We start from the raw sequence: 11573 nt of genomic DNA, 5'->3' as shown, positions 1-11573 counted from the left end.
TATTTGCGCGAGGTGCAAACGTGATTTTTACCGTTATCCTGCTGTTTGGGCGAGAGGACGGATACTTATGGCTGTGGTGTAGGACATGGCGCAGGTGTAGGACAAGTGTAGCCCCCCGTGATACTGTATCCCTACCCCCGTCTTTCAGACGTAAGCTTGTCGGGTCCAAGGGTCGCTGCTGCTTCTTGCCCCTGCCCTTAAGGATGTACAGACATCATTCGCTTGGGGAAGCCCATTCTGCAGCAATCAAACTCCGGGCGCGTCGTGTACATGGAAATCAGTTGTCTACGGCACGGGGTGCACCTTTGGCCCATATGGTTGCATGTATTCTGTCCCGGAGGCTGCAGCGTTAGTCCAACGTTAGCGTTGTCCAAGCGAAGCGGTTAAACAACCACCACAGTTACAACGGCAGTGGAGAGATTATTCCTTTGATAGCGCAATCTGTAAAACCATTGTGCACGCATACACGCTGTTCACATAAAGAAAACACAAACTCATCCACAACCCATTCCCGCTCCTTCCCCCCACGAAAGCATGTCGACCCGAACTGTTAGACCATCACAACAGCCCCGTGTTCGACAGTCCAGCTTGCTACATACCATGATATCGTACACCAAAACGCGTCTTAGAGAACATCCATCTGATTAAGCTCGGGACGGGACCCCCTTGCGGGTTGACATGTCGCTGCCCAGGTCGCTCAGTGCGACTTCGCATACTCCGGGAAATACGCTGGGTCATATTTAACGAGATCCTCAACCTCCTTCCTGCCTAGCGGCTTGCTTGTGAAGATAAACGTCAGCATGGCACCCGTCCACAAACCCGCGAAGAACTGATAAGCTGGCGAGCCGAGAATCGGAAATGCCCGTGGAGGCGCGAGCTTGGGGTTAATGAGGACACGCCGGATGATAGGGTCCTTATCCAGCTTGGAGATTACGTCGGTCTGGGGCTTGTCATAGTTAACGTATGGAACTGGAGGCCGCCACTCCTCGACCGCTGCCTTCACAGGTTCTTTGTTCCGCCATCGAATATAATCAGCAAGCGTCTTCATTGACATTGTTGCTAAGTTCGTGCCGGGAAATCAGAGCCGGCACAAGACAAGATGGAATCCCCGACTAGACGAGACTCGTAACCTATTGTTTCCTGTATAAAGCATGCCATAATCCACTATAGAATGGCTGCAGCTTGGTATTGGCTAGGACGCTGATGTACGGTAACCTGGTTCCAATGCAGTTAGCTTGCAGCAGTAAGATACAGGTGTAAACATGCCTAACGCGATGCACTTCAGTGAAGGAAAGATAAACATGCTATCATTTCTTTCTTCCCCGTGTGAGCAACGTGTCAAATAACTTGGGTGTAACTGTGTAGTGCCACGGCGTCCAGTAAATTTGATGGTGGTTGCGTTGGAAGATGGCAACGCGGCACTTGCGGCGAATTCAGGAGCAGGCCAGCAAACACAGCAGCCAGGAGGCCAAACTTGGCGAGTTAGAGGAGGAGGATGACGTGGTTCCTGTGGAGACCAAAAAGGTTCCCTTCAATCCTTTCGATTTGTTGAGCGATGAGGTGAGATTGCGGCCGGAGATAGCCCAGACAGCTCACACAATGTTATTGGTTGACGACCTCAAAACGCTCGGGCTTATGTTATAGCATAACGTTCCGCGCGTAACCCTACATATATACAGGAGGACCACGGGGGCGGGTCCGACCCCGACGACCGGTCAGGAGGTGCTGCTGAAGGGGGGGAAACGGAACCGACGGCTGGCGGCGATACCGGTGCGGCGAAGCAGCGGCAGCAGGAAGCTAAAGCGAAACCGAAAGTGGCCAGCAAGCCTAAGGCGGTAGCCAAAAAGCAGAAGAAGGGGGGGAAAGGCAACAAACACGCAGACACGGAGGGCGGGGATTCCCCAAAACCCCCAAAGGGCAAATCGACGGCAGTGGCCGGGAACCTCGAGGAAGACATTGAAGCAATCGTTCGGGAGCTCAACCTGGCGACGGTGAGTTAAGGTCGTCGAATACCGGAACTTGCACAGCTGGAACACAGAACGCGGTTTTCCGCCACTGCTTCCTGCTATAGTGCGCGTTTGTGAGGCTGTTGATAAAAACGACTTAACCTGACATATATAGGATCCAAAGCGTGCCCAGAAGTGTCCAACATCCGCAAAAAATGTGCTCGGTGGGTGTTACGGAGCATATCGTCACGTCATACACGCCGTCCCCAAGCAGCACTGTCTGCACACCAAATGGCGCGCGGGACCTGGGTCATAGTCCGTGAGCACCTTAATGCGCCGCACCGTTATAAACAAACAGAAACTGTACGGGTGGCTTATTTGGATGAATGGATGTTACAAGCTTCAGAGAGCGAGTACGATTCAAACGAACCCGAAGGCTCATGAACCGGGTGGATTATTTCGATGGTTGCCATGAGTTACGAACCAAGGCCTAGTCCGGGGGGCCGCCACGATTTTGCTGTTGTGATGCCAGCATGATCATCCGCTAAGAGGCGCTGCTACCAACCAACCCATGCAGGGGCTCCCGTCAGCTGCTGCTGCTGCCGGACGCGAGGCCTGCAGCAGCAGTGCGGCCTCTGCAAGCCCTCCCAGGGCATTTGGTGCTACTGCTGCTGGGGCCCGTCTGCTGGGGCAGCCGTCCGTCTTGTGCGTGGATGTCAAGGGCCTGCGTGGCGATGAGGAGGTGAGCTGGACCGTGACAGCACGGTGTCTTTGTCACTCCTTATCCTTGCCTCTGCACGCGGCCAGCGAGACGCGAACATGTGGTACGTGTATGATGTATATGTAATAACAGAACTAGGGGCGTGTCAGTAGACATCCGCCCACACACCATCCGCGGGCCACTTGGCCGTATGCGTCCCGTCCTACTAGCTCGCATTTGCCTTATGTGCGTAGGAAAGATGGATTCCATTGAATGTCCAACGGTCATGGGCATGGCCGTCACTTCGCGTACGCATGTTACATACTGCCCCTTCCTTAATCCTATGGGCCGTTTTCGCGTCGTTCCGGGTCGTGCCAGTTGGACGGTTTGCTTAATTCCCTGCCTGTGTAACGGCACGCAGTTGTCTATATTCTATATTCCCACTTCTACATATGATTACTCGCCGTGTTTTGCCGCTGCCCACCACTGCTAGCTCCGTCGCATCTTCGGCTCCGGGGTAGTGGCAGCAGTGGACCGGGAGGACCGCGCGGCGGCGGCGGAGGCGCGTCGCTTTGGTGCCGCCACGCGGGGCTTGCCGGGTCGACGCCGCGGCTTGGCGCTGAAGCGCGGCTGGTTGGTGGCGCCCAAGGAGCACTGGCCACCGTGTGAGGGCGGGTTGAGCATGGAGATGGCAGGTGAGCTTATGTGGTAGGGAAAGAGCAATTAGTAATCCGTGGGTCCGTACCTTGGCCCTAGGGCGGTAGGCCCCTCAACGGCCCTAAAGTGGGTGCTGTCCATGGGCATAGAGATGGAATGAAATCGGAAGATGCCATGGTTGGCAATTGGCCACAAGAGATTTCTCTACGTGGGGATTCGTCTCTCTTTGTCTGTCTGTCTCTCTGTCTGCATGGCATTCGGTGGGGCGTTTGCATTTGCCAGTAATGATGCCCCCGGCTCCTGGGTCGGGGCCCGGCGTTGGTCGCCAAAAAGACGACCAAGGAAAAATACGCGTATACAGTTAACACACACGTATGCTTAAACGCTCCCCTCTAGCTGAAGCTGTACTGAGAAGCCTTACGTCCCGTTTCCCTTGCCCTCGCTTTCCCCCTGCGCCCGGTTGCGTCAGGCAATGTGTCCGGCGTGCCGACATTCCGTTACGTCTACAGCCCTGATTACCGGGAAACACAGGCTCGCTTTCTGCGCTGCCAGGCAAGTTCCCGCAATACCGGGCAATCTTCCTTAGCTGCCGCATCTGGTATTCTCTCGACGAATGGTCATTTGAAAGACATTCTCATCGTGCCCGGTATTGCACGCCTTCTTTTTTTTGGCGGCAACTATTTGGGACCAAGCTTCCAGGACTGCTGACTTCGTTTATACTATTTGTCGAGACGATTTGTCAATTTATACTACTGTGCAGCGAAGCCGTAATGTGGGAACCGTATAACTGACATAACTAACCGTGTAACCGTGATAAGCTCCTGCTTTACCCTTACCCTACCGCATGATGCTTTCCATCACGTCCGCAGGCCAGCTACGATCCGGCAACCATCGCGGCGCTCCTGCAGCAGGCGCCGTACCACGTGGACTCACTGCTAGCCATGCACGACCTTTACCGCCACATGGGTACGACAGACTGTACGGCACTAGGTGACGTATGCATGCGGGCGCATTTGCCCGATATGATCACCTCCTCCTCTCCTCCTCCTCCTCCTCCTTACAGTTAGTGACTCGTGGTACGCGTGCGTGCTGTAGCCGATCCATTCAGCTGAGTTCCTTCCCCGCTGCCGTTCCCTCAGGCGAGAACTCCTATGCAGAGGAGATGCTGGAAAGGGCTTTGTGGATGTTGGAGTCCGCCTGGCACCCCTCCTTTCAGCCCGCCACCGCCTCATGCCGTCTGGACTACTCAGTGGAGGAAAATAGGGCGTTGTTTGGGGCGCTGTTTCGCCACGTGCAGGTGTTTGGGTATGCGAGCCATGGCGGGTGGGGTGCTGGCGTCCCAGGCGGACAGCTTTCCTTAGGCAGGGACGCGGTGAAGATGATGTTTTCACGGAGTAGGACCTTTAGGTCTCTGTGCCTTGATTTTCCTGCCTTTCGGGACACTACTCCCTTTTGTGTCTATCCCTGGTCCCAATCTGTTGACACAGTAACCCCTTCTCTCTGTAACTGTCTGTCTGTTTGTTCTGTTTCTGTCCGCGTTTATCGGACTTTGGTTGGTTGTCTTAGAGATAGATTTGTTTGTTTGCGGGTGTGTCTCCTCCAGCTCCTGTCTTGTGTCCTAAACCTGCCAGGCTCTCAGCCGGCGGGGCTGTCACCGTGCCGCCCTGGAGTGCTGCAAGCTGCTGCTGGTGCTGGAGCCCGAGGACCCCCTAGGGGCGCTGTGCCTTATAGACTACCTAGCCGTGCGGGCGGGAAGGTAGGCGGGTGGGAAGCATAGGATGGTAGCGCAAAAGGCCTTTCAAAAGAATTCATCGCGGGCGGGATGTGATGAAGGGGGTGTGGAGAGGGCTTATACACGGTTTGGTCTACCTGGGGGAATTGCCTGAGCTGCCGGGCGTCTTGGGCTGGCAGCTTTTGGATGTGCGCTTGTGCGCGGTTTTCATAGTTATGATGCCGACGATTTGCCGCCACAATTACCGCGATTAAAAGCAGCAAAGGTTAAGCAGCAGCAACCGGTTGTACCCTGTTTTATGTTGCCTTGTGTTGCGGCGCCCACGTACGTGTACGTTGTAGGTACGACTGGCTGCAGCGGTTCGTACTGCAGTTTGAGGGCAACCGGTCACTTGCGCTGCTGCCCAACTACACCTTTGCGCTGCCCATGGCGGCGCACCGTGCAGAGCAACAGCAGGGGCAGGGACAGCAGCCTGGGAGCTCGTCGGCGGCTGCGGAGCGAGCGCAGCCAGGCGCAAGCAGCAGCAGTAGCAATAACAGCAACGGTACCAGCACCACAGCTGCGGGCGCATCTCCGCATGTAGGGAGGGGGGGTTCCCTTAGGTGGGACATAAAAGGGCTGGGTGTTGGTGGGGCCGCTCGGTCCTGCTGCGTGGCGCAGCGTGATATCCCCCGGGGAATCGGATCTGAGGATGCAGAGTGCCGACGCCAAAAGATGCGTACTAAATAGATTGGATGAATCGCTTCGATGGGCATAACTTCAAATTTGGTTAACAACTGTAATTGGGCATATTTAAGACATTGGGCATATTTAAGACTTGCCTCCAAGTGTAAAGGAGCCTCTCTATACGCCATTGCTGTTGTGGTGGTGCTGGTAGTGGTTTAGCGGCATTTGCGCCTAGAGCCGACGACCCTTTCTCAGCAGCTCCCTTCCTTCCCTTCCGCTCACAGGAGTTGTTGGTTGGGGCTCTGCTGCTGCATCCGCTGGTGCTGCCCCGGCTGGTCGCCAAGCTGCAGGACAAGGGCGCTGCCAAGGTGGGGGTCCACCAGGGCGGAACGGCCGGAGCAGCGTAGGCACACTCGCGGCTCAGATCATAGACACACACCATGTTGCTTCCCACCTCCTGCCACCGCCGCTGGCAACTGTCCATGCGCGGATCTGCCTGGTTTTCCGCTTGTGTACCTGCCTGTCTGCATGTCCGTCCGTCTGTCTATATTCCTGTATACCTTTATCGAACTGTCTCCCCCCCCTGGTGTTTTTCCTCCCCCTGCGGGCGGGCGCCCTCCAGGAGCCGCACTGGAAGGAGTTGTTATCCCGTAGGTTGTTCAGTGGAGCCTCAGATGGCGGCAGCACCTCCCTGTCCCATCTGGTCAGTGAGGGAGGGAGGGAGTGGGTGGTGCGGGTGGGGGCCCTAGCTGGTAGAGACGACCCGCACATGTGGCTGGTCCGGGGGTTGTTAATGATCAAGGCGGGCAGCCAGAGGGCGGAGTGGGGGTGGGTCTTGGGGGACTGCCTGGAAGGCAGGCATCACCACACAGGTGTTGGGTCATACGTGTGTTGCTTTCTCGTGCTTGACGCTGTTGGTTGCTGCATTCCAAGACCCCGGTGACCCCGTATCTGTCTGCCCTCCATTACAACTACTGCCACTACCACCACCAGCACAACCTCCGCGTCGTGATGTGCGTCTTGGCCGTGCCCTCGCCTTTCGCTGCGCGCGTCTTTTGCCCTTTACACGAAAAGCCCCAGTAGCGGTAGCAGTAGTAAGCATTAGGCCTTCGGGGGCGTCTGCATTTGGGTTTTGTTAGAAGCGCCTGGATGTTCATTTCCACTCAGACCCCACCACCGGCACCTTCATCTCCACCGGCGCAGGTGGGGCTGTACGTGGAGCGCAGTGGTGAGCTGTGGAAGCCTCCCGACCTGTTGGCCCTGCTGAGAAGGGCGGCGGAGGAGGCGGCGGACGTGGCGGATGGCAAGGTGCGGTGTAGCAGCGCAGCAAGAGCGCAGTGATGCAGTTCGGCGCGCGGGCGAGGGAAATGGGCGGGTCTCAGCATGGCGGTACTTTGTTGTTTTCCCTGACGCACTGCACTGACCCACTGCACTGACTCTCCTCCCATCTGCCACTATGCTTCCTGGGGCCAGGTCGCCCCCGCCAACGGCATCAGCGCCGCGGACTGGCGCACTCTGGCGCGGGAGTCCTTCCCGTCCTCCGCCTCCAACGAGTACCGCCACCTGAGGCTGGCGGACTTCAGCGACGCCGTCAACGCACTGCCCAGGTGAGAGGAGGGGCGAGGAGGGGCCGACCGGCTAAAAGACGGCACCGCAGCAAATGGGTCGTGGGGCATCAGAGGGCCCGTCTTGCACAGGAGTGGTCACGTCCCTCCAGAGCAACTACCGGTGCACAAATGCGGTAAAGGGCGGAGTGGAAGGCCGGGCGCACTTAAAGGGGCTCTGGGGATTTCGACGGTCTTAATACTCTTTCCCTCCAACACCCGCAAGCAAGGCAACATAAACTTCCCCGGAATCGCCGGGTTTACCTGCCGCGCTACCTGTGTGCTCTATCGTTCGTGCATTCTTGTAGGGAGGAGGTTGAGGCTGCGGTCCAGGGAGGGGGAGCCATGCAGGACGTGGAGGAGGCGCTGGCGGAGCTACAGGTAGGTTGTGGCAAAGTGTGTAGAGGGAGGGGAGGGAGGGTGGGAGGCGGGAATAAGCGGGAAGAAGTAGGTTGGATCTTAAGGGAGGGAGGTGAGCCGGGGGGCTAGGGCGGCTTCTAGTCGCAAGAAAGGAGGCGACGGAAGGAGGTGCACATGCTAGCTACCGGGGCATGTGCACTAAGGTTGGGGGGGAAAGCGGGTTGGAGGCAGGAGGTCTGGTACGTGAAGTATTGTAGACTATGCCAATGCCTTCGCATGTGCTTGTCCGGCAACTCCTGCATTGCGATGCGAGTATTGTGTGCGAATGTGTTTCCCTATTCTGTTGCCATCCTTCCCGCGGACAGGAGCAAATGATCCTGGCAGCGCAGCAGCGACCACAACAAGCCAACGGCGGCGGCGGACCCCCGGCCATGACCGACGAGCAGCTTCGAGGAGCCAATCCGTTACTGCTGCTGCTGCGCTCGCTGTTACCCTGGGTGAACGCGGGACAGCAACCGGACTATGCAGCGGAGGATGCAGCAGCGGCCCCGGCAGGGGCGCCCGCAGGAGGCGCTGCTGTACGGCAGCAGCAGCCGCAGCAGCAACTAGAATATGACGAAGACGACGGCCATTTGGATGACGAGGAGGGTGTCGTGCGGCAAGTGCGGCGGTGAAGTGCATGTGGCCGATTTGACGCATGGATATGTTGATAGATGGCGGACAAACGCTGGTGGATTGACGCAACGCTATGCGCGTTGTGTCCTTTGCAGGTCTCGTGGTTGGGGCCGTGTGCTTCTTCGCTCTGGCTTTCCTTGCGGAAGTGGAACACAAGAATTCATACATTGTTGTAAACTCAACTCGTAAATGATTGACCATTGACTCGTGTCTCCTTTCCATAGAGTGTTTTGTGACATGTGACATGGTCCCGAGTGTTTGCAACAACTTTGCATTCATGTCTGGCTGGCGGCCGGTAAGCAGCAGCACCAGCGGCCGTAGCAGCTCAGCGCGGTACAGCAAAACACTGTAAGAATGATGGCCAGCCTACAGTTACAGCAAAGACAAGATAGAGCTAACTGCTCCCAGGCGAACACGATTGCGCTTCTCTTTGCATGGGAGGAGCCTGTCGCTATCATTTTGTCTGTTGCGTGTGTTGGGTTTTCCATCTCGTCCTTGCAGCTCTGCTTGTGACGCTGTGTGTTTCCTTCCTTCCGGACATTCGCGATAGACCTGGCATCCTCACTCTCCCAAACGAGGCGCGAATCGCTGTTTCCCTTCCCTTACCCTGCCTGGTACGCACGCCGTCTCGCTCTTCCGCCTTGAGCTCCCGTCTGTACCTGCCTTATTGTGCATCTGTATGGCTGGGAATGTCTTGGCCGGATGCGAGACAACAGCACCAAGCACCATCACCGAGCGAGGCACGTGCCCGGTTACCCCTACCCCGGGGTTAGGTTATCCACCTTCGTACATAGCCACATGGGTAACCCTTACCCCTACGCCCTGGGTTACGCTTAAGATGAGGTTACCCCCGTTTTATGCCATAGGGCACAAGGAGCTGGCATGCTTGGGTAGGTGTTTTCCTTCTGCGCAGTTAGGGACGACGATGCCTGCAGGTAAAGGGGGGTGCGCTAGTTGACGTAAGTCAGGTGAACAGGAGTTTTGTACTGGGGTTACGGTTCTTTACCAGCTTTACAAATCAGTCGTGCTTTTCATCATGGTACGCAGGTGGGAATGATATTGGCCTTTTCCCTTTACATCTAATTAGTTTCATAATAAACTACCTAATGTTGTTAAAAGGTTACATAGCTGATAGCTTCTGGGACAGCGGCCCATGTGTGGTCATGAGAAGCAAGGGTTACTGCAGCTGCCCTACGGGTTCCCTGGGGCCAGTTTGGATGAACACGTGAGTGCATGCAATGCGCCATGGCGGGTCTCACAGGGGCTACTGCACACTGCTCTCATTTCCCCCTCGTGGCACCAGAGGCAACGTGGTAGTTACATTACGATTCAAAGCCAATATGGTCAACACATGCGTCGCGACACAGCAATGTTACCATAGCGTCGCTACACACCACAGCACTCGCCCGCATGGACAGCATCCTCTCCAAAATCCCAATACACGTGTCCTCTACGGTGCTCAGGTCCCATTCCGAAAGCCCCATGATGCCACAAAAATATGAAGGCGCGCGCCGGGCCGAGCAATCAAGGCATGTCGAACAACTGTCAATACGCATAGCAACTTGCCTAACCCTTCCTCCTCCTCCTTCTTCCTCCTCCATGTTCCCCTCCTCTAGAGACATCTGACCCCATGACCTGACCTCTACCTACAATACTTCACTTCCCGGGACACACTGCCTTGTCTCCCTAGAAAGCCTAAAAAGCGCTAAAATGCATTTTTCATCTGCACGTACCCAAACGTAAATGGGCCTTATGGCGGCCGCAGTCCAAGGTCGTCCAACAGTTGCCCGGGAATGTGGTAGTGGACCAAATCGGCCACAGCTCTCCCACAACCTCGCAGCAGCTAGACCGCGCCGCAGCAGCTGATGCCTTGCTCCAGAGACCTGACAGTTGCCCTTGTTGCTCCGCTGGGGGCGCTCCACACCGCATCGACTAGTTTTCTCACATGGTCGCGGGTTGTGAGGAAACATCTGGCTCGTAGCGGGCTCCCGAATGAACCTTGCCCTAGGCACAAGAGACGTTGTTGTAAAGGGACGAGTACACAAAGAAGGTTAGGAAAGACAGGGATCCTAGTGGCTGGCAGACGTCAAAACGAAGTCAAGATTTCCTTGTGCGACTCCCATCGCCGCACCTGGGTAGGCAGATTGTACTCGAACGGCATGGCGCGGTTGTCGAAGACGCCGATGCTGTTGCCTTGGTCTGTGGCCTTCCACTGCCGGAAGACACAAGGGGGGAACGGGACCCGCGAGGCCGCCGTGTGCAGCGCGCGGCATACGCATGCGTTGAAAGGCTGGGCCACCAAGACGCCGTGTGGCCGCTCAACCAGCTAACCAACAAGACATTCAGCAAGCCAAGGCCAGACCGCCAGAATGGTAATTAGCATAAACTTCCCGCCCTGAATAAAACCCTCACCAGGCCCTTTCTCTCTCCCAGTCCGTTCCAAATCTTATACTACGTCGGCACTTTACCTGGGCGATGCGATAGAAAAACGACGGCTTGTGGGGCGCTCCGGTCAGCGCCAACTGCTTGTCTGGATCACGACGGACCTCAATGCTGGGACTGCGGGGATTATTAAGCCGTCCTTGTTGACTGGGCAAAGGACGTCACAGCTAGGGCAGGCTTTACAGTCGCCTTTAGCGTGACAATGACACAGCCAGCGGTGTATCAGCCGTCAACTTACAACGACTCGCCGGCAGACGTCCACATCTCCCTGTAGTAGGTGTAAATGCCCATGCCCACAGCTCCGGCCACAAGAAATCCCAAGACGGCTACCTGTCCTCGCGAGAATTCAAACGAGTGCACAGATGAGGATCTGGGGACTTAGACGGAGCGTCCATGGCCATTTAGATTTTTTGACGCAGTGACCCACGGGTCAGCACCGCTGCCCAAAACGCGCCGTCTGTCAATGACAGACCCTTAAATCCAAGGCTTATGTAGAGCGTTTTATGCGGGTATCAAAACGCATCAAGCTGCGCGTTTACGGGATCCCAGACCAGAGCGGATGCGCTTAGGCTGAATTCAGTGACGGAGGAAAGCCGACTGCCTCAACGTCCATAGTATTGTTACGAAATGGTATCCCCGCTCGGCCCCAGGCGCCTTGCGAATGCAGTTGTGACTTGTGCTGCGCTTTGCTCTTGTTTCAAGCTCCCACCTCTGGCACATCTCGCATGGATATCCATATCTTCGATAGCGTCCAAAGACGGCGCGTGGACGCAGGTGACGCCGGAGACGGC

General features: G+C 56.4%; 2 protein-coding genes across 2 annotated transcripts; one reads left to right on the top strand and one right to left on the bottom strand.

Annotated features, from left to right (window-relative positions):
- Positions 1–54: 54 nt before the first annotated feature.
- Positions 55–1164, bottom strand: VOLCADRAFT_103527 (uncharacterized protein). The gene has a single exon (XM_002947540.1). It carries the CDS (start codon positions 1052–1054, stop codon positions 698–700), a length of 357 nt encoding a protein of 118 aa, XP_002947586.1. The 5' UTR covers positions 1055–1164; the 3' UTR covers positions 55–697.
- Positions 1165–1272: 108 nt separating this feature from the next.
- Positions 1273–8527, top strand: VOLCADRAFT_120493 (uncharacterized protein). The gene is made up of 13 exons (XM_002947667.1): positions 1273–1560; positions 1680–1991; positions 2524–2688; positions 4173–4269; positions 4443–4600; positions 4935–5059; positions 5377–5614; positions 5986–6069; positions 6324–6404; positions 6905–7009; positions 7175–7308; positions 7614–7686; positions 8031–8527. Exons 1-13 carry the CDS (start codon positions 1408–1410, stop codon positions 8337–8339), a joined length of 2034 nt encoding a protein of 677 aa, XP_002947713.1. The 5' UTR covers positions 1273–1407; the 3' UTR covers positions 8340–8527.
- Positions 8528–11573: the final 3046 nt, after the last annotated feature.

The sequence above is a fragment of the Volvox carteri genome, assembly GCF_000143455.1.
Source record: "Volvox carteri f. nagariensis unplaced genomic scaffold VOLCAscaffold_7, whole genome shotgun sequence".
NCBI lineage: Eukaryota > Viridiplantae > Chlorophyta > Chlorophyceae > Chlamydomonadales > Volvocaceae > Volvox > Volvox carteri.
The sequence above is the reverse complement of the archived record's forward strand: the minus strand, read 5'-3'. Positions and strand labels throughout refer to the sequence as shown.

Excerpts from the sequence above, each read along its gene's own strand:
- VOLCADRAFT_103527 (XM_002947540.1), bottom strand. The coding sequence starts at position 1,054 with ATGTCAATGAAGACGCTTGCTGATTATATTCGATGGCGGAACAAAGAA.
- VOLCADRAFT_120493 (XM_002947667.1), top strand. The coding sequence starts at position 1,408 with ATGGCAACGCGGCACTTGCGGCGAATTCAGGAGCAGGCCAGCAAACAC. Across the intron at positions 1,561-1,679 it reads TCGATTTGTTGAGCGATGAG|GAGGACCACGGGGGCGGGTC; the intron begins GTGAGATTGCGG and ends ACATATATACAG. Across the intron at positions 5,615-5,985 it reads CTGCGGGCGCATCTCCGCAT|GAGTTGTTGGTTGGGGCTCT; the intron begins GTAGGGAGGGGG and ends TTCCGCTCACAG.